Genomic DNA, 20,384 nt, shown 5'->3' with positions numbered 1-20,384 from the left:
AGAGGCAGCTGGAACAAAAAACAGGCTTATGGTTGTAGGGAGAGCACACGGTTGGAGAATGGTAAATTAGAGAGGGAGAGAGAGAAAGAGGGAGGCAACACTGTGGCTATATTCACTGATTTTAACATTACATTCTGAAGAAGAAGAAAAATCGCCAATGAGTTCTTTTAACCAAAGTATGAATGTTAAAAATATTAGATGAAATAAACTGATGTCTCATTTCACCATTCAAAATGAACAATTTTACCATATGGTGTTGATTTTGATCATAATATAAGGGTCAACAATGACAATAATAAAACCTTCGGGTGGATAATGCGAATAAGATCAATAGCAACTGATAAACAAGCGATAAATGAATACGGTTAGGCGCAAATGAACGCTGAATTGAGAGGCTGTCCAAACAACTCAACTGAGCGACACATTGAGCTCAAGGTGTTTAAACAGACCACCCCGCTTTCTGCTGCTGAAATTAATCGCTTATAAACGTGATATCATAATCCCCTGCTCTATCTGCCGATAAGACTGAGGGAGTTATAAATACCAAAAGCATAAATAAATAAATGAGTGGAATAAACAGCGCTGTGTGTTAGTATCAAACTCCAGGTTTACACTTGGCTGTTGTCAGCTGTACTGTCACGCTGAGGTTCACGTCAACTATACGACATTAATCACCGAATTTCACGGCGCGAGAGGCAACCGAGTGTGCGTGTGTTTGTGTGAGCGGCGTGTGTGTTTTTATTGCCCCCAAAGATTATTCTCGCCACAAATTGCGCTATCCCTCAAAACAGTTCAGAAATAATATTGTGCATTTCTCCAAAACCTAACGAAAAATGCAGGCCCGTCGTTGTCGTTTTATTTGTATTTTTTACGATTGCCTCCATATTTTACTTCACACATAATCTAACTAATATTTATGATATTTGCGGAATGGATGATGTCGACACGTCAGTATTTTCCCTACCAGATCAATCTTATTTATGCTATGCGTTCAGAGATAAAAGATAATAAGAAAGGAGAGAAAATTGATTTGAAAATTAATTTGCTCTCAAAAGAAATAGATTGAACTAATTAATTCAAAAATGTTTTAAACCGCCGTTGACGTTAATCTGTATTTATCATATTTATAATGTGTTCTAATTATCTGTGCAATATTTCTTCATTTGACTTTTTGTTTTAGTACATCTAGTATGCGCATTCATCATTGACGCATATTAAAAACAGTTTTACATAGGTATTAGGGTGCTGTTTATTTTACTAAGCACTTTATTTAAGACTGAGGCAGATTATTAAATCATTATCTTCAGGATGTGCCTTTGCCTAATTTGCCAAATACATAACATATGAGGTCTTGTTGATGCTCTGGAAACATTGAATAATTAATTTTTTTTAAAGAGCCTCGTTTTGGCTCGACGTTGCTGTAAGTTTATAGTGCCGTTTCAGCCAATTATCTTTAATTTACGACCTTAATTGAATTTATTTTCCAAAGACAGATATTGGTGTGATCAGTTTACTGGCTTCAACGCAATGTGAGAGATACAGGCAAGTCTTTCTTTCTTTCTTTCTTTCTTTCTTTCTTTCTTTCTTTCTTTCTCTCTCTCTCTCTCTCTCTCTCTCTCTTTGTTGCACATCATCCAACCTCGCCCCCCACCCCACCCTTCAAACCCCCCCATGAAGAGAACAGAAAGCCATTCCGTCAATAAATGGGCGTGTTAGCCGAAACGGCTGCTTGTCATCTGCAATCAGCACATCACTAGAAGAAAAACACTATGGTTGTATTTCGAATAGGAAGTGTAGCTGAACCGCGATTACATTGCATGTGTTCTGATTTCTGACATTCTCAAAGGCCTCTCAAACGCCCTGGCTACAGAGCCGAAGACTTACCTTCAGCAAGTTTCCACTGCAAACCTGCAACAGAACATCTGTAATGATTTATGCATATCTACATTTTAATATTTCAATAAAAACAAAACCAAATATAAAAGAGTAATAAAACCAAAAGACTGGAAATTCTAAAATTTTAGTGCTGAAGATGTCATATACAAACATCACGATTTACCTACCAATATATCATGGCCACGATAAAATATTTTGTTTAGGAATTAGATGAAATTATCGACACAGACACGTCATAATTCTACACATAGCATCATCTGATTTTAATTGTTTTAATATAGCATTTATCTATGCAAATCACGATATCTTTCATATGGAAATACATCTATAATATTTCTAGTAAAATATCTCTGGATAAAACATTACGTAAAAAATTGCCTACGTGTTTAAGCAAGCGTTTATTATTTCTTACCTTAGGCTACCATTTCATATAAAACATAAATAGAAATATACGAACAGAATTTCAACAGATAGCTATTTCATTAGAAATGATTTACAAAACAGTTACCGCGAAGGATCAGTGAATAAAAACAAATTCATATGGTCAAACCGTGGCAGGCGCTATCAGTCATCTCATGCATTATAGAGCATCAGTCTGGCATCTGGGGCTGCGTTATTACGACTCACGGAGAAAAGCGGCGTGCTACCGAACGCACGCGGGCGGTACCTGTTCCCTCTCCGCGGCCCGTACGTCCACGTCCCCTCTCTCTCTGTTAAAAAGGTTCGTCACGGACGCGTGTGATCGCTCCCATTCAGATTGAAGTGTGTTTTTACTCCGCAGCCTGCACCGACCCGGAAGAGCTCGCGCTTGGTGTACAGTAAGTACGGTAAGTGTGTGTGTGTGTGTGTGCGTGTGTGCGTGCGCGCGCGAACTAGAGAGACGGAGTGTGTGTGTGTGTGTGTGTGTCTGTAGGCTAGAAGAAAAAAAGGAGGCTATTTTTTTTCTCTCCTGCTGTAAATGCCATCGGCACATCCATCTGTGTGTCACTTCACATCTGAAGCCCATCAGAAAAAAACGCCTGACCACGCGTCAACCACAGTTCCGCAGGTCAGTAAATAGCTATTCTGATTTATATTTTCCATATTTTCTAAACCCATTTCTAGCTCCACAATTAGCCTAGCTTCCAAAACTGTCGAATAAATTGATTTAGCTTGCATGTTCCTAAACGTTATGCATGCGTTTAGCCTATGTGCCAGTTCTTCGGATGCTTTGTCCCCCCCGTTTCATATTTGGAGCAATACACATGGACATGATAACAAACCTTTCTGCATCAGATATGTCGGGTTTGCGAGTGTCAGTTATTAAAAAAATAGACAATTTTTTTTCACATGTTTTGTTCTGTCTGAGGGTGGTACAGTCATTTAACAATTTCAGACGTGTAGATGTCAACTCTCATGAGCTTATTCATTTCACCCGACACATATATAGGCTATGCGTTTCACCAGCACCCACGTCCACTTTCCGACAATCGGGGTGGGATTTTATGGACGCCCCTGTATTTTAAGAGTAATTTTCCCGCCTACCGTCCTCTAGATGAAAGATTTTAATGATCTATTACCACCTGAGTGTGAGCGAGTATGCTTCCCTTAACCCGTGAAATTGATCTGATTAGCCCCGCAATGGGTCATAAAGAGAAGTGGATTTGCTGAAACTGCGCTTCCAGTGTGTGTGTGTGTGTAGGGATAGAGAGAGAGGCAGAAAGAGAGAGAGAGAGGATGCATTTGTGTTGCTGGTTTGAAGAGCAGTGGAAACAGAGAGAAGAGGACACGACATTAAGGCACATCATAGGCCGTCTTTCATGGGCGCGAGCTCGTTTGGTTTGTATTTGCATGTAGAGAGCAGCAGCTTCCATTGATTGGAGCTGAATGCGCGTAAAACAGCTGTTTCTCCCCGACAGCACGAGACCGGCCACTCCATTCAGCTGCACAGAGAAATGATCTGAAACCATGTCCTCAAATCAGCACTCGACCGAAAGGAAGAGATGCACTTTTTTTTGAACGAGAATATTCTTGCGATGTGCCTCTTTGTTTACCCCCTTTGAGTTATGAAGTTGTTACATGCGACATCCCAAAGAGCACCAATGGATATCAAATAAATGCATTGGGCCTAAAGCAGCCGAACACAGGGTGATGGTGTTATACGAACAAGAGGCAGAAAGAGAGAGAGAGAGGATGCATTTGTGTTGCTGGTTTGAAGAGCAGTGGAAACAGAGAGAAGAGGACACGACATTAAGGCACATCATAGGCCGTCTTTCATGGGCGCGAGCTCGTTTGGTTTGTATTTGCATGTAGAGAGCAGCAGCTTCCATTGATTGGAGCTGAATGCGCGTAAAACAGCTGTTTCTCCCCGACAGCACGAGACCGGCCACTCCATTCAGCTGCACAGAGAAATGATCTGAAACCATGTCCTCAAATCAGCACTCGACCGAAAGGAAGAGATGCACTTTTTTTTTGAACGAGAATATTCTTGCTATGTGCCTCTTTATTTACCCCCTTTGAGTTATGAAGTTGTTACATGCGACATCCCAAAGAGCACCAGTGGAGATCAAATAAATGCATTGGGCCTAAAGCAGCCGAACACAGGGTGATGGTGTTATACGAACAAGACGGATTAATATTTTGAAGGCTAATATATCGGGGATGGATCAATGAGAACGAATAACTAAATGGAGACTAAATAACGAATATTTGGGAAATGAATTGTTTGGCCTATTGCAGATTTGTGGAGTTTGCTGTCATCAGCAACAATTGAAAACCATCTTTAGATGTTTCTCTCTCGAGCGAGGAATTATCAAAAACAATACCTGCACTCGAGGCTCTCGTGTTTTTCCCTCTCACCTTTTTTCGTCAGTTGTTCTTAGAAATAAGTCAAACTCTCATTATGACGCAACTATCAGAATTTCAGGTCCTTGACTGGGTTCTAAGAATTTGCCCCCTTTGAGTTATGAAGTTGTTACATGCGACATCCCAAAGAGCACCAGTGGAGATCAAATAAATGCATTGGGCCTAAAGCAGCCGAACACAGGGTGATGGTGTTATACGAACAAGACGGATTAATATTTTGAAGGCTAATATATCGGGGATGGATCAATGAGAACGAATAACTAAATGGAGACTAAATAACGAATATTTGGGAAATGAATTGTTTGGCCTATTGCAGATTTGTGGAGTTTGCTGTCATCAGCAACAATTGAAAACCATCTTTAGATGTTTCTCTCTCGAGCGAGGAATTATCAAAAACAATACCTGCACTCGAGGCTCTCGTGTTTTTCCCTCTCACCTTTTTTCGTCAGTTGTTCTTAGAAATAAGTCAAACTCTCATTATGACGCAACTATCAGAATTTCAGGTCCTCGACTGGGTTCTAAGAATTTGCAGCATAACCTACATAGGCCACCATCACACAGTATACAAATTCAGAAAGAAAGTTCGTTCTTGAAAAGACGAAGTGCATGAATCACAACCCGCCTAACGTTCAGAGTTTCCGTTTTAATTTTTTTTGTTCTTCGTCTTTTTCTATAATTATAATTATTATTATTATGTTATAACATTGCTGTTATTGTTATTATTATGTTATGTGATACAAATATAATAATAATAATTATTATGTTTATTTTAAATTGTTTATTATTGGTTTTTTTTAAAGAAATAACAACACACAAAATAATAATAATAATATATCTTATAAATATTTTGGGCAGAATTTACTATAACATTATGCTTTTACAGCTGAGCTCCTCTGTGATTTTCCACAGCTGGTAACTGAGAAGAGAAACGTTTTGTTGCTTAAAAATAAATGTGACGAACAAGCCTTTAAAAGCGTGAAGCGCTCATGTTTCGCTATGGACTGAACCCCCTCCCCTGTCTTCATCATTCGGTAGCTGGGGTGAAGTGTGTGTCCTCTGGTTCACCCCTCTCTGTTTGGACAGCTTTACCTGGGCACTCTAGGCCGACCCTTTCATCAAATCTCCTCACATCTTCAACTGGTCGCTACAAACGTCATGGAGGCTTGCGTTAAAAATTGATTCATTCATCGCCATACAACCTACGCATGTATAACTTGTGTATGGAGGGTCCATATATACAAGTTATATATTTATGTATATGTATATATATACATAAATGACAAAATCAAGTCATGCAGGAGATGAACAGATAACAATCGCACTTGCCTCCACGAACAACCAAAAATGAAAGCGGATGAAAATTAGCACAATTGTTTTGATTGAGCGTATTATATAATTCACAAAAATGATAACAACAGTGCTACTACTACTAGCCTACTAACACTAATAATAATAACAACAGTAGTTGCGATAGAAAATGTAATATTTGTTTGTTTTTTTAATTAGTACTATTGTGCACCATATTGTTTGTGATAGCTTCCATCGTCATGACCTGCTTTCGGATTTTATCATTTGTTCACCCGTTCAAAAACCCACTTCACCAAAATTATTATGGAGAGGTTTTATGTGTCGATAAATGGTGCTCGATAAACAAAGCGTGTTATCAGCGCACATCTTCTAACCCTTGTTATAGGATAGACTAAAATAAAACGGCCGGGTCTTAAGTTCTCACCCACATTGAAAAGTGTGATACCTCCTGATTTTAATCTGCCTAGCCTGACATAATCATTCACAAATTATCTACCCAATCTTCAACCTGACACAGTATCGCTGTCTACCACCGATTTACTGTAGTGTCTATGAATCAACCTGGTGGCCCCGGCTAAAAAGAACGGGCCTGATTTAACATACAGCCCACCCCCTCATATATATATATATATATATATACATACGGAACTGCAATGTATTCGATTTATTTTTTTCTCTTTTTCTTGTACAACATGTTATAGCTGTATAATAGGATTCTGTTCCATATTTTGTTTTGACATCCCGAAGTATGATAAATGACAGCATTCTTTGAGAGGGAAGCGCCTCGAATACTTCCAAACTCGTGTCTCTAGTGTTCGGGACTGTTTCCATCAATGTCCCGCGCACTAAGCTTAAGACATTCAGTCAAGAAACAAAACACATAATCAGGATTTCATTTTTACTGTCGCGTGTTGCCTTCCAGTACCTCTAATGTACGCTCGCGCGCAGGATAATAGCTCGCGCGGATCATTACACGCGTCCGCTGACAGCTCGACAATGACAGTGAGCCAGTGCAACACTTTCCATCCAACTTCGGTCTTTACCAGCGAAAGGAGAGGCTTTCCTCTTCGTACGGGGGGAGAGAAGATGCACATTTCCTGAATCAGCATTTTCAACCAATTCCATTTTTTAAAGGAACATGAAAGGTTAGTCTCCACGATGGAATGGAAATTATCGCTATTATTATATAATTTACTATATAAATCATTCTTACTAGTTGTATTATTCATTTGAAATCACATTAAGCTATTTGAGTAGCACTGGTGTTTTCATATCGTTTTCTGGACACCTAAAGAGAAATAACTATCGCGAGAGAAACGCAAGCTTGCAGAGCACATATTTTACATCCAATGCGTAGAGTATATTTCCTGCCTGTTTACTGACGTCACGTCCAGCGGCGTCGGCAGGGCTGGCCATCATCTCAGCGCATTTCAGAGCATCAAACGAGCAGACCAATTACATTTGGTCAATCTGTGGGGACGGGCCGGCCAAACCGGAGCTTTACAGACAAAATATCACCCTAAGGGCCAAGCCCCCCTTTATTACAACGCAACCAAGTACAATACTAGCGAATAATACCTGACACTGTACCTTAATGTGGCGTCTGAACACACACTCTCTGAAGAAATAGCCTACGTTCCCATTATATATTATGGGTTAAAGTTTTACCCGTGCGCTCTGAAACGCTAATGTAGCTATTTGCATCACGTTACAAGTAATGGCCCCTTAAATGAATAATGATGCTGTCGTTCGGTTGGTGTCCTTCAAGGAATAAAGAACACCGACTAAAGATGCCGGGGAAAGTCTGTGTTTAAAATGTGAGAAGAGAGGAAGGTATGGCCGTAGTCTTACCGCACCACTAGCCTATATGTCGCAGTCAGGGTTTAAGAGCCTCGTTTGAACATGCAGAGGGAACCATTAGAAAAACGTGCTTGTCACCGCGAGAGGACGCACTGTCACAATTTAAAAGAGCACACACACACACACCACACGAGCTCCCACTGATAACACACACAGTCGTTTAGACACAAAAGACAGCAGGCCACAGAACGATGGTGCCCTTGACATAGCAACTAATATTTCAAGATTTGTATTTTTTGTTTATGTAGGCCTATTTATTTTACTAAGCAACCTTAATAAATACAATAATTATTCAGCACGTAATTCATTCCAAAAATCTGTTTAAGAAATCTTTTTGATTTAAAACACATTTAAGTTTCTATTTCAGACGTTCAGTTACTTTTGATCCAAATTGCTACTTGATTCATGAACAACGTTTTTTTTTTTCTTTATGATTCAGGCCTAAATTAATTTAGCTTACACTTTATTTTAAAGTGTCTGTTACGTACTTCAGTCATAACAGTGAATTATGCAATTATATGCAACTAACCCTAAACCAAAATCGAACTCTACAGTAAGTAGGCTACCTGTTGTTAATTAATATTACTCAGTACTTACATGTATAATTACACTGTAACAAGAACACCTTAAAATAAAGTGTATCCTAAATGTATTTAAGCTGCGTAAACACATTTGGCGTGCTTGTGTTTTATATATAATGTGTGTTGATTATTTACACGTTCTACTAAAAAAATGCTCCATTTTGTATATGAATGGGGAGCAGAATTGGGCGCAGCTTCTGGTCATCTTTCCCTGGCCCACTTTATTCAATTAATCCAGGCTGTTGGGCCCCGCCCCTGCTGATGACACCACAGACCCTCCTTAAGTTGCGTCGCGCCACAGCTGTCTGCGAGCATTGAGCTGACTGGCGCCATCCTGAAAGAATGCCTTCACTGTAAAAAAACACAGAGAGCAGTGCATTCAGAGGCAGAGGGAGTGAGCACTAGAGAGAGCGAGAGAGATAGAGGGAGGGATGGAAACAGAGTAAAAGGGAAGAGGGTTACTACTGCGCATAAACACAGATTTGATCAAACTTGTGCTCGGTCAGAAGGCAGAAAACTTATCCAGATCGACCCGGTTCGGCATGAACCGTCAAACTCACTTGTTGAGTCTACGCAACGCAACAGTACTATACTGAGAGAAAAACTTGCGGAACTTGACGCGCGTTTGGACTTAATGTCCAACATTAGTATAAATGCATTTGACTTTCACAAGTTAATACGCGTTTATTGAACGGACGGATCCAGTTTATACGAGCTTCTGACAATTTGCCAATGACAGAAAGAACACAAACGAACGGACGGACTTTGTAAAAACAATTTGTCTTGTTCAATTTCAGGTGATCGGAAGTAAAAAACAAAACAAAACAAACAAACGAACGAACCTGTGGATTAAACAAAGGAGGAGTTTGGACTTTTTTGAACTTTCGTGTTCTACGTTTCGGTGAGTGTGTATGAACGCTTGTTAAAAAAAAAAAAACGATGGAAGTAAGTCCGGAGCAACCCCGTTGGATGACCCACCATCACCCGGTCATTAACGGCCAGCATCCCGAGTCACACCACCCAGGACTGGGACACTCCTACATGGACCCGTCGCAGTATCCTCTCGCGGAAGATGTGGATGTATTGTTTAATATCGACGGACAGAGCAACCACCCGTACTACGGGAACTCGGTTCGGGCTGTGCAGAGGTACCCGCCACCTCACGGTAAGTATATCAGCCCTAAATTATTTTACATTATTCCTCTTATGTCCATTCTGACTAAATTAATAATGTGTAATAAGAGAGAAACTGCTCTTAGGATTGTACTGAAAATGCAACTGTAGTTTACGTGTGGCTTACCTGAAGTGGTGTGTCACTGGTTTCACATCTTTCTAGTATTCTATGGTTAAATGGCTTTTTAGGGTATACAATAATTATATAATATTGGATAATGCAATGCATTCATTTCATTTTAGAAAACCGTTTAATTCAATTTTAATGTGATCAAAAATAGCGTTATTCGAAAACACACACACATAGCTAGTTGAAAATATATTTATTATGTTGGTAGAACGATGTTATAATATATTACAGTAAAAATATTTCTATTAACACTAGTTGGCTGGGATTCAGGTGAATGATTTGATGATTTAATGATTTAAAAGTCGTTCTCTAAATAACGAAGCGAATTTTTCCTGTACTAGGTACTTGAATTTTAATGCGGAAGAACAATTGCTTTAATTTATTGACATGACTTCCTGAGCGGAATGGGGCAAAGCGTGACCTTGTTTCTCTTTTGAATTGCCCCATCTCTAGACATATCAAAACTTTCAAAATCCGCGCAGCATCAATAGATACTGGTGGGTATCGAAAGTCTTTTGAAAGAGAGAAACTCTCGAGGGCTGTTAATTGCGACCCTTCCCAGCGCCATCGAAAGCCTCTCAGAGTAATGTAGGCCTTTACGTGCAGTTTCACAGTTTTACTCATTTCGTCAAGTTGCACTAGTTCTTTCATGCCATAAAAAAAACGTTGCTAAAAGGGTTTCAGCGCATAAAATACCAGATATGCGTGAAATACATGTAAAAACGTATCATACCAAACAAAGTGTAAACATATCCTGACCGATTTTTTTTTGCATGTAATTTTAAATGTATATTTATACGTGTTATTATTATTCACCTTTCTTTAATTCTGTCGTTTATTATACACACATAATTGTGACGTTTAACGACCGTGTTTACAAAACACATCGTGCTTTTTCTAATCGTTGAGATGTCATTTTTTGCCTCCTTAATGTGACAAATCCCACAGCCCCACCTCGTCCTGTCCTAACAGCAGGCTCGTCTTTTGTTTCAGCAGGTACTCAGGTGTGTCGCCCATCATTGCTGCACGGCTCTCTTCCTTGGCTCGATGGAAGTAAACCTATCGGCCCTCACCACAGTACCTCTCCCTGGAACCTTGGGCATTTCCCCAAGACTTCCCTGCATCACAGTTCCCCTGGGCCTCTGTCCGTCTACCCCCCAGCCTCCTCCTCCTCGCTGTCCGCTGGCCACTCCAGCCCACACCTCTTCACCTTTCCCCCCACTCCACCAAAAGATGTGTCCCCTGACCCCGCGATTTCTACGTCAGGCTCGGGCTTATCTGTACGGCAGGAGGACAAAGAGTGCATTAAGTACCAGGTGTCTCTGGCCGAAAGCATGAAGCTGGATTCGGCTCATTGTCGGAGCATGGCCTCTATCGGACCGGGCGCGCCCTCCGCGCACCACCCCATCGCCACTTACCCATCCTATGTGTCCGATTATGGGCCGGGGCTCTTCCCACCAAGTAGCCTGATAGGTGGGTCCTCTTCTAGTTATGGTTCCAAAACGAGACCAAAAACAAGGTCCTGTTCAGGTAGGCGTGCGCTTTACTACCCTTTGATTTTTACTAACATAATCATAGTAAGATCATTCAACAGTAGATTTTCCTCTAAAAAGCTCTATTATTGTGCACTTGCCATTCTTCTCGTTTTCCTCAAAAACAGCCTCCCAGGTTAGCCAATTCCCAGACTATTGATTTGTTCCTGGACTTTTTTTTTTTTTGGGTAGATTTTCCTCTAAAAAGCTCTATTATTGTGCACTTGCCATTCTTCTCGTTTTCCTCAAAAACAGCCTCCCAGGTTAGCCAATTCCCAGCCTATTGATTTGTTCCTGGACTTTTTTTTTTTTTTGGTCTGTGCCAAGGCTTGGCTATCAAATTTGGGCACAGTCCACCTCCCTTATTCAAAGTGCATCAATGGCTCCACTCCTTAAAATACAAAGGAATATACAATGATTAAAGATATTACAGCAAGATAAGGTTAAATAAAATAAAGCACCATATATTTATTAAAAAAAAACTATTAATAATTAAACATATTGGAAATTAATATGATTAATTTGAGCTATTATATAATCCCGTTCGCTTGATTAATTTATGATGCAATAATCTCATTTTGTTGTTGTTGTGGTATCAGTCTAAATGATCAATCCGCAATAGACTTTTTATTTGACAGAAATTAGAGATTTGTTAACACGCCTGCCTTGCAATATTCCGTTATTATATTCCGCTTTGAAGAATATTATATCTAATGTCGTCAAGTTACAAAGCGGAATTAGCTTCCCTGATTTATTAAACGTCGCTCAGCATATGCAGATGAGTCTACACGTTTAAAGCGGAGCGCTAGGGTTTTCCGGATGTAGATGTGTGTGTGTGTGTGTGTGTGTTTTCTCTCTCATCTCTTGCTCCTCTTGTGCCTCGCAGTGCACGGCCCCGTCTCTCGCGCGTTTATATGTTTAAACTAATCCAATTATATTCAGACTGCTGCACGCGACAGTTGCATTGCTTACTTTGCGCAGAAACTTTGATAGAGTCCGGATGCGCCGCGGATCGCTCGGAATAACGAATGAGCTGGCGCAATGCACGGCCGACATGCACAGACAGAGTCTTATCCAAACACACAGAGAAAATGATTTCAAAAGGTCAACCAGCTTTTTAAATGCGATTAGCGAACGGACGATTTTTAAGCCATGGTCTATTCATAACGATTGATTTTATGATAATGAGAGAAAATATCTATTCTGCTCTCTCGAAATCGTTTTAACCTGTGTTACTATTTTTTTTATTAAGGTTTATTTTTTATTGTATTTTTTATAAATATCATTGCTATTTAATTCGTTTGCTGTTTTATTTGGAATAGCTACATAGTTTGCACAATAAGCATAAACTATATCGTAGCACTACCACTAAAGTTCTAGTGTCGTTCTTTTTAGGTTTTATTTTGAACCAAAGCTGTATGCTGCGCGATTTTCTAAAGATGCAGCAGAACGCTCTTTTACGCACTTGTGTGTGTCACTGTCTGAGGTGATGTGCTCGCGAGCTCTGTGGTTTTTGGGGCAGTAAGTAGAAGCACAAAGAGACTCGTTGCCTCCACACATGAGGGCAGAAATGCTGCCGGGTACAGGGGGCTTGCACGGCGAGCTTGTTTTTCGTCTCAGCGAGCGACCGGAGGCGTGGGTCACTGAACATGTGAAGCGCGCGCCCTTCACCTGTCAGTCAAACGGAAAGAATGCCAATCAAACGCTACGGTGTTTTAATTACGTAAAGAGCGCGGGTTACAGTTGAGGTGATTAGACCGACGCTTTCACTTACCGTTGCTGAATCAATTTAACATCATTTCAGCCTTAGATGCTAAAATCTACTTTAAAATATCATAAATAATTATTCGTAGTCACATGGTTTAATGAAGCGGGAGGTTGTTTCTTTGGAAATCGAGTCATGCCGCTTTATCCAGCTATTTGCGATCCCCTCTTCTAATAAATAATGCAGTATTTTCAAGACATCGTTGTTTGGAGCCTATGATACGTTTGTTAAGACCTATCCATGTGTACATTTTCACAGCATTGCCTATATAACCGCTGTTATTTGTAGATCTTATCAGATGATGTCATATTTGACGATTGAAGAGTTAAGCTTAGTGATGTCATATTAGATAATGCTTTTTTTTAATGTGGTAATGCATTAATAATAATAACAATAATAATACTATGTTATTAATGCATTTCATATTCATTATTTCTGATCAATGCGAATCTTTAGCCTGTTTGAATTTTTGATATTGCCTTTTCATATTTTTGTTTTATGAATAATTAATTATTTGTATTTTTTTAATGTGTGCAATGTGTCTGTAATATTAAAACAATTATTAGTAAATATTTTGTTTATATTATGTGTATAATATTTATATGTAGCCTAATTACTATTTTAACATGTATCAAAGCGACTGGCCACGGGCGATTAGTATGTTCACTAGTGGCGTGGCCTGTGATGATTGTGTAGTTGTGTGCATGCAAGTGTGTTTTAATGGTTCTAAAAAATCAGTTGTGCATGCGTGTGTGTGTCTGTGTTCGCAGAGATAATAATACTATGTTATTAATGCATTTCATATTCATTATTTCTGATCAATGCGAATCTTTAGCCTGTTTGAATTTTTGATACTGCCTTTTCATATTTTTGTTTTATGAATAATTAATTATTTGTATTTTTTTAATGTGTGCAATGTGTCTGTAATATTAAAACAATTATTAGTAAATATTTTGTTTATATTATGTGTATAATATTGATATGTAGCCTAATTACTATTTTAACATGTATCAAAGCGACTGGCCACGGGCGATTAGTATGTTCACTAGTGGCGTGGCCTGTGATGATTGTGTAGTTGTGTGCATGCAAGTGTGTTTTAATGGTTCTAAAAAATCAGTTGTGCATGCGTGTGTGTGTCTGTGTTCGCAGAGGGTAGAGAATGTGTTAACTGCGGGGCCACCTCGACTCCTCTGTGGCGGAGGGATGGCACCGGTCACTATTTGTGTAACGCCTGCGGACTGTACCACAAGATGAACGGACAGAACCGACCCCTCATCAAGCCCAAGCGGAGGCTGGTATGTTGCTCTATTGCACTGCATTAATGACACTTGTCTCTTTCTCTTTTTCTACCCAGGAAGAAGTGTTAGCTGCAAGAAATTGACTCGCCAAGCGCAGGTGTCATTTCTTTAAGATTAAGCAATAGCAGTTATTATTATTATCATCAATAATGATAATAATGCCATTTTATGTATCAGATTTTATTTTAATTTTCTTCTATTTTTTCCCCCGCTCTAAACAAATCCGTAGACAATTTTATTTTATCGCAAATATTGCTGACACTGTGTCTACGTGTCAGCATAACGTAATTTGTCACGGAGAGACTTCAAAGAGTTGTGAAACGAGCGCTTATCTCAAATGAGTACGCGTGGGAGGCGATCAGCTCCAACAGGTCAAATATGTCTGGAGAAATTAGGTTCAGTTCTGACAACATGCCATTCATCAGGGACACTGTTTCACAGGGATTTAATAAATGAGAGAGAGAGAGAGGGAGAAACTCTGTGTTTTTCAATGGCCTGGCAGCACAGAGACACGTCTCTCTTTGGGCTTTGGATAGAGTCGAGGCTCTTGAGGCGCAGAGAAATAGTCCGAGCGCTGCTATTTTGGCATTGGCCTTCTCTCCCTCTCTAATGTGAAAAGCCGACTTCCCAAGGAAAAGACTGGCGGATATCTGAGCTCTGCTGATAAAACTCCTCGAACAACAGCGCTCGCTCCAGCAGTCTAAACATACAGGCGAGAACGAGAAGCGAGTCACGACTTCAGATTGATCTTCGCTAAGCTCAAGTAGTCTAGAAAAAAGAGAAAATAATAGCACGAAGACGAATAAAACGCGAATAAAGAATTACCCGTATAGAACAAATATTGTTCTCTTCGTCTAATGTGTTTGAATTGAATTTATTTGGCACTAAAATTTAGCTGTATTTTGTAATTTACAAACGAGTCCGATCGGGAAAAAACGCCCAGTCATAATATAAGTAACGTCGCCCTGTGACGCTTCAATGAATCATGCTCTTGATTATCAATTTGGCTTTAAACGGAATTAAACGACACAGTTAAGAATCATTTGTCATTTCAGTACGTGCCGTCAACATTTCTGTATTAATCCAGAACGCAGCATGAATTTTCTTTCGGCATATTTCAAAATATGTTGCTGATCCCAACAAATTCATTGCATTTCTTTTTTTGAGTTTTCCCTTGTTCCCCATTGTCTTTTTTACTTATTGTTTTTTATTTACTTTTGACTTATTATTTATATTTGTTTTATATTATATTTATATTTGATTATGTGAGTAACTGCTTATAATTAATAATTCTAACTGCTTTTAATCAATGCATGCTAATTTAGAGCAAGGTATTTTAGTGCAGCATATTGATGTGAATAAAGATTGCTAATATCTAACTGAAGGTTGATGTTTAAACGTGGATCCATTTCATGCAGAGCCGCTGTTTCTCCATCATTTAATGGGAATATGTCATCAGCTTTAATGGGCACTATTTAAACCAGTGCTTTCATGTCCTCTGTAAATGTTTAGGTTTGAGATGGCATGTGTGCAAGGCACTATTTTTACCCTAGAGTTTAAGGCACCAGTGTTATGGAGATCTCTTTTTCTCTGACATATTTCTGCATTGCTCAAAACCATTTGCAGCTTCGGGAAACAGGAGGGTTGGGGGCCATTAACACTGTAGGAATGCAATCATCATCTTAAGTTATTATATTATGAGTGTAATAACCGTGGTTCTTTCTCTGTGTGTGTATGTCCATCAGTCCGCTGCCAGACGAGCGGGGACCTCATGCGCAAACTGTCAAACGACCACGACGACACTGTGGCGGAGAAATGCGAACGGCGATCCCGTCTGCAATGCCTGCGGCCTCTATTACAAATTACACAATGTAAGCTCCATAGCTGTCTTACACTTATCTAGTAAGATATTTTCTATCTTCTCTTTGCATGATGGCAGCGTTCATGCCATTTCTTTCATTCTTTCTTTCTTTCTTTCTTTCACAACATTCACAACAAGGTTCATGCATTGACTACTCAAAAATGACTATGGATTTTTGTTTAGTGACCATTATAATAATCGATCACACCAGCTGTCTAATTTTTATTTTTCCATCAAAAAAAGTTCAGATTTGTTGCATATTCCGAAGCCTGTCCAACTGGCCCTTCTATAGTAGTATAGTAATTTTCGCACCCCAGGGCCAACTTAACCCAATCTGCGAACCTGAAATGTTTTAACGTTCCCCAATGGTCTCAAGCCGTTAGAGTCAATTACATGCAGGGATTCGTCTTGTTCTTCCTCATATTATTATTTATTTTTATGGCTATTATGCTAGAGCTAAACTTCTAGTACTGTTGTACTATTGAATTACACTTCAGTTGGTGGTATTTCTATGTTAAACATATGCTGGGGAACATTTTCATTCTACCTAATCAGCTCTGGCATCCTGTATCATCACACTTTGAGGCCCCACACTCGTTACATTGCCCTACTAGTCACGCAAGCGCACCCTTTTAAATCATTTTGCCATGTTGGTTTTTCGTAAGAACTCGAGAAAAAAAAATCCCCTAAACCTGACCTAGGTTATCAGGGAAACAAATAACATTATTATCGTTTGAAACAACCAAGAGTTTGGGTAATTGGAAAATTAGTTTGTTTTGGTACATCCTATTTTCTGTTAAGGTCGGCCTGCTTTGAATCAAATTCCAGATTTTGCATGCTAAATTAAGCTGAGCTCTCTCCAGAGGGTTCTTCACTAACTCACATGTTGGCATTATCACAACCACTCCCATCTCTCGTTGAGCCGACAGGGATTTGTCAGAAGAACTGAGTTGTGATTGTATTTGTATGTCTGTCAGTCTAAGGTTAGACTTCTGACCTGTTTCCTTCTCAATTTCTTTGTGGTCATTTCAAACCCCCAAAAAGCATAACTGAATAACGTTTAAGAGTGTTTCTAATAGCCGACGGCTATAAGCATGTGTTTTCTGTGATGCCCAATGGAGATGTTTTAAATGAACAGTTTTGCTTTGGGGTGTGAGTTCACACACACACACACACACACACTGGCACATTCACTCACATTTACATTAGTGGTTGGCCAATATGGGTTTTCCGATAACTGACGTCAATGCAGATATCTAGAGAACAGTTTTTGCAGATATGTTTTTTATATAATCCAATTTGATGTTAACAAATAAGAAAATTGTTACAAATTTAGAAAATACTTAAATGAAATGACTAAATTACTCAAAATTACAAATTTGCACAACCACAATTTTGGGTAGAAGTAGAAAGTGCATTGTTTATTAAAGTCTTAAAAATCAAATCAAACGCCTGTAAAGGAATACATCTTAGTATCACTTAATAGCTCTTGAACAAAGCATCTAGAGTGTTTTAAGACAGAGAGGGAGAAAGAGACGGTCCACTTATGGGGTGAAAGTGGCAGGCTTTGGCAGACGGATGTGGCAGTTCCACTGCGCTTGAGCCCGGCTGGCCAGAGTCTGGGGTTTCTCTCTTTGGAAAGACCATGCCTGGCGTCAGGGTTCCAGAGGCTAAATCCAGCCTAGTCCTGATATGACCCGACACAAACACTCGTACATACAGACACGCTTGCTCAAACAAAGAAACGGACATATCGGCGATATAGTGTAGCTCTATTACACATGCTAGCACTCAAGTATTGCTATGAGTGTGTGAAGTGAGCGTCATTGTTTAACCAAATCCTAATCCTAAAAACTGTGACTTAAAAGGGTGTCAGCTTCCAATATGCCCATAAGGAGGAGAAATCATAAATGAGATCTGTTTAATATCTCAACTGTTTCTCCAAGACGGCAATTACAGAGATTAGTTTGAAAAAAAGGCTTTTTGCTTAAAGGAACAAGTCAACTAAAAATATTGTCAGTCCAGTTTCTTTTATGGACCACAAATAAAAATATTTTGATTCACAATGAAAGTCAATGGGGTCTAAAACCACACTTTCATTGTATAGACATTTTTAAAAAATTTCGTCTTTTGTGTTTGAAGAAAGAAAGTCATACAGTTTTGGAACGGCATGAGTAAAATGAATCCCTTTAGGTTTCTCAGATGGTTTTTCTTAGAAAAACATCTCGCAGTGTCTCAAATGTGCTCTGATCTACTAAACTCTGCAAAATAGTCAGAAATTTCATTATGAACTCTCATTATCAATTGTCTCCTTTGTGTGTATTTTTATTACTCATAAGGATTTTTAGGAGAAACATCTGAGATTAAGTTAATACTTAAAAGAAACATAACTGGTTTTAGGTCTCCTGAAATATGAGGGACCGATCTCAAAGCAATAACGTGTTCCTCTGGATGTGTTATTCAATGAAAAATGAAGACATTTTTCCATTATGCTCCTGTCTTATGTAAGCACGATGGTCCCGTGGCCATTATTAATGTCTGCCGCTTCTCTCCTCGCAGATCAACCGACCACTCACCATGAAGAAAGAGGGCATCCAGACCCGGAACAGGAAGATGTCCAGCAAGTCCAAGAAGAGCAAAAAGTGCCATGACAGCATGGATGATTTCTCCAAAAGCTTGATGGAAAAGAACAGTTCTTTCAGCCCGGCCGCTCTGTCGCGTCACATGGCCTCGTTCCCTCCCTTCTCGCACTCCGGCCACATGTTGACCACGCCCACCCCCATGCACCCCTCCTCCAGCTTGCCCTTCATCCCTCACCACCCTTCCAGTATGGTGACGGCGATGGGCTAGAGCGCCCTTCTACCTCCGACCGCCCAATCTCCCGACGGTGGACGTCTCAAAGCACCATTAACCTTGAAGCCTGTCACCCGCCGCAACCCTCCGACCTTGAACCAGCTCTCTCACATGCTCCGTCTGAGCTACAAGCTCCCCCCAAGACCCCTTCTCCGGTATGCCCCGCTTAAACCCCTCGAACCCTATATAATGAGGGAGAGACAGTGAGAATGAAAGAGAAAAGACAATGACTTTCTTCATCGCCCCTCCAATCATGAAGCCCCGCACTGATGTCAACCTTCATTTGTGTACAAATGCCATCTTTCCTGTGGGCATCAAGGCACAAACATTACGAGACTTTAAACAAACCTCCTCTAATTCCCCAACCCGCACCTTTTCTTCTTCTACGCATCTCCTCTTCTTTGCCCCTGTGAGACATGAGGAATCGAGCTGTGAATGACAACAGGAGATGAACACTGCATATATTTGTAAAAAAATTGTCTGAAATACATTTAATGAAGACTTTTTAAAGTGCAAAACGAAAAAAGGCGAGGTCAGGAAATGCCCGTGGGCAGCTAATGATAAGAAGGGTACGACTCAAACCTGGAAGATGGAATGGTGTGGCGACGCAGCCACGATTTCTATCCCAGAAAAGTAAGAGACGAGATGTAGGGAGAAGAAAAGTAGAAAGGAAATGGCGTGTAATGCATTAAAACTTATAGTCAGGTCTGTCTCGCAGACTTCCAGCTACTCTTCTGGATGTGTTATAGGTCTTGGGCAATTGGTTTGTGTTCACACATACACACACACACACACACACGCACACACACACACACACACACACACACACTCACGTATACACCTGAAAGACTTATTTGGGCCCAGGTTATATGCATTGTGAAAAAAGTTCCTGTATTTGTTATTTGTATGTATAATTCAGAGTACCAAAAATACGAAAGAAACAAAGATGTAGAATTATTTCTTTATGTAATGCAGACTGAATGGTTGTACAAATTTAATAATCACTAGTGTAAAAAAAGACTTGCTTTTTGTTAATTTTTTTTCCCTCTTTAAAAATAATAAACTAGTTTAATCTCTGTTGACATCATAAGAGGACGCAACGGTGGAAGCTTTTGTGAGTGTTTGCGTACGACTTTCTGTGTGAATGCGAGAGTGAGTTTTTGTGGGTATATGTGACTGTGTATGTGTGATATCTGACACATGGCTTTCGCTAGCCACAAGGACACCTCTAGATTTACCCAGAATGCTGTTGGCCACATACCAACAGGAAGCCTAGAAATAAA

General features: G+C 39.8%; 1 protein-coding gene across 6 annotated transcripts; it reads left to right on the top strand.

The window, feature by feature from the left end:
* The first annotated feature begins 2,891 nt into the window (after nucleotides 1-2,891).
* On the top strand, nucleotides 2,892-20,185 carry LOC107728512 (transcription factor GATA-3). Of its 6 annotated transcripts, XM_016538712.1 has the most exons (6): nucleotides 2,892-2,944; nucleotides 9,287-9,654; nucleotides 10,786-11,322; nucleotides 14,239-14,384; nucleotides 16,133-16,258; nucleotides 18,808-20,185. In XM_016538712.1, the coding sequence occupies exons 2-6, from the start codon at nucleotides 9,429-9,431 to the stop codon at nucleotides 19,096-19,098; spliced, it is 1,326 nt and encodes a 441-aa protein (XP_016394198.1). In that variant the 5' UTR covers nucleotides 2,892-2,944; nucleotides 9,287-9,428; the 3' UTR covers nucleotides 19,099-20,185. The 6 variants fall into 6 exon arrangements, with proteins under 6 accessions (XP_016394198.1, XP_016394202.1, XP_016394201.1 ...); XM_016538716.1 differs by lacking the exons at nucleotides 2,892-2,944; nucleotides 14,239-14,384 and adding an exon at nucleotides 14,444-14,484 and having other exon boundaries at nucleotides 8,824-9,654; nucleotides 10,786-11,265; XM_016538715.1 differs by lacking the exons at nucleotides 2,892-2,944; nucleotides 14,239-14,384 and adding an exon at nucleotides 14,444-14,484 and having other exon boundaries at nucleotides 8,824-9,654.
* Nucleotides 20,186-20,384: the final 199 nt, after the last annotated feature.

This window comes from Sinocyclocheilus rhinocerous, unplaced genomic scaffold, assembly GCF_001515625.1.
Source record: "Sinocyclocheilus rhinocerous isolate Xijiao unplaced genomic scaffold, SAMN03320098_v1.1 scaffold307, whole genome shotgun sequence".
Lineage (NCBI taxonomy): Eukaryota > Metazoa > Chordata > Actinopteri > Cypriniformes > Cyprinidae > Sinocyclocheilus > Sinocyclocheilus rhinocerous.
This window is presented reverse-complemented; position numbering and strand designations above follow the sequence as displayed.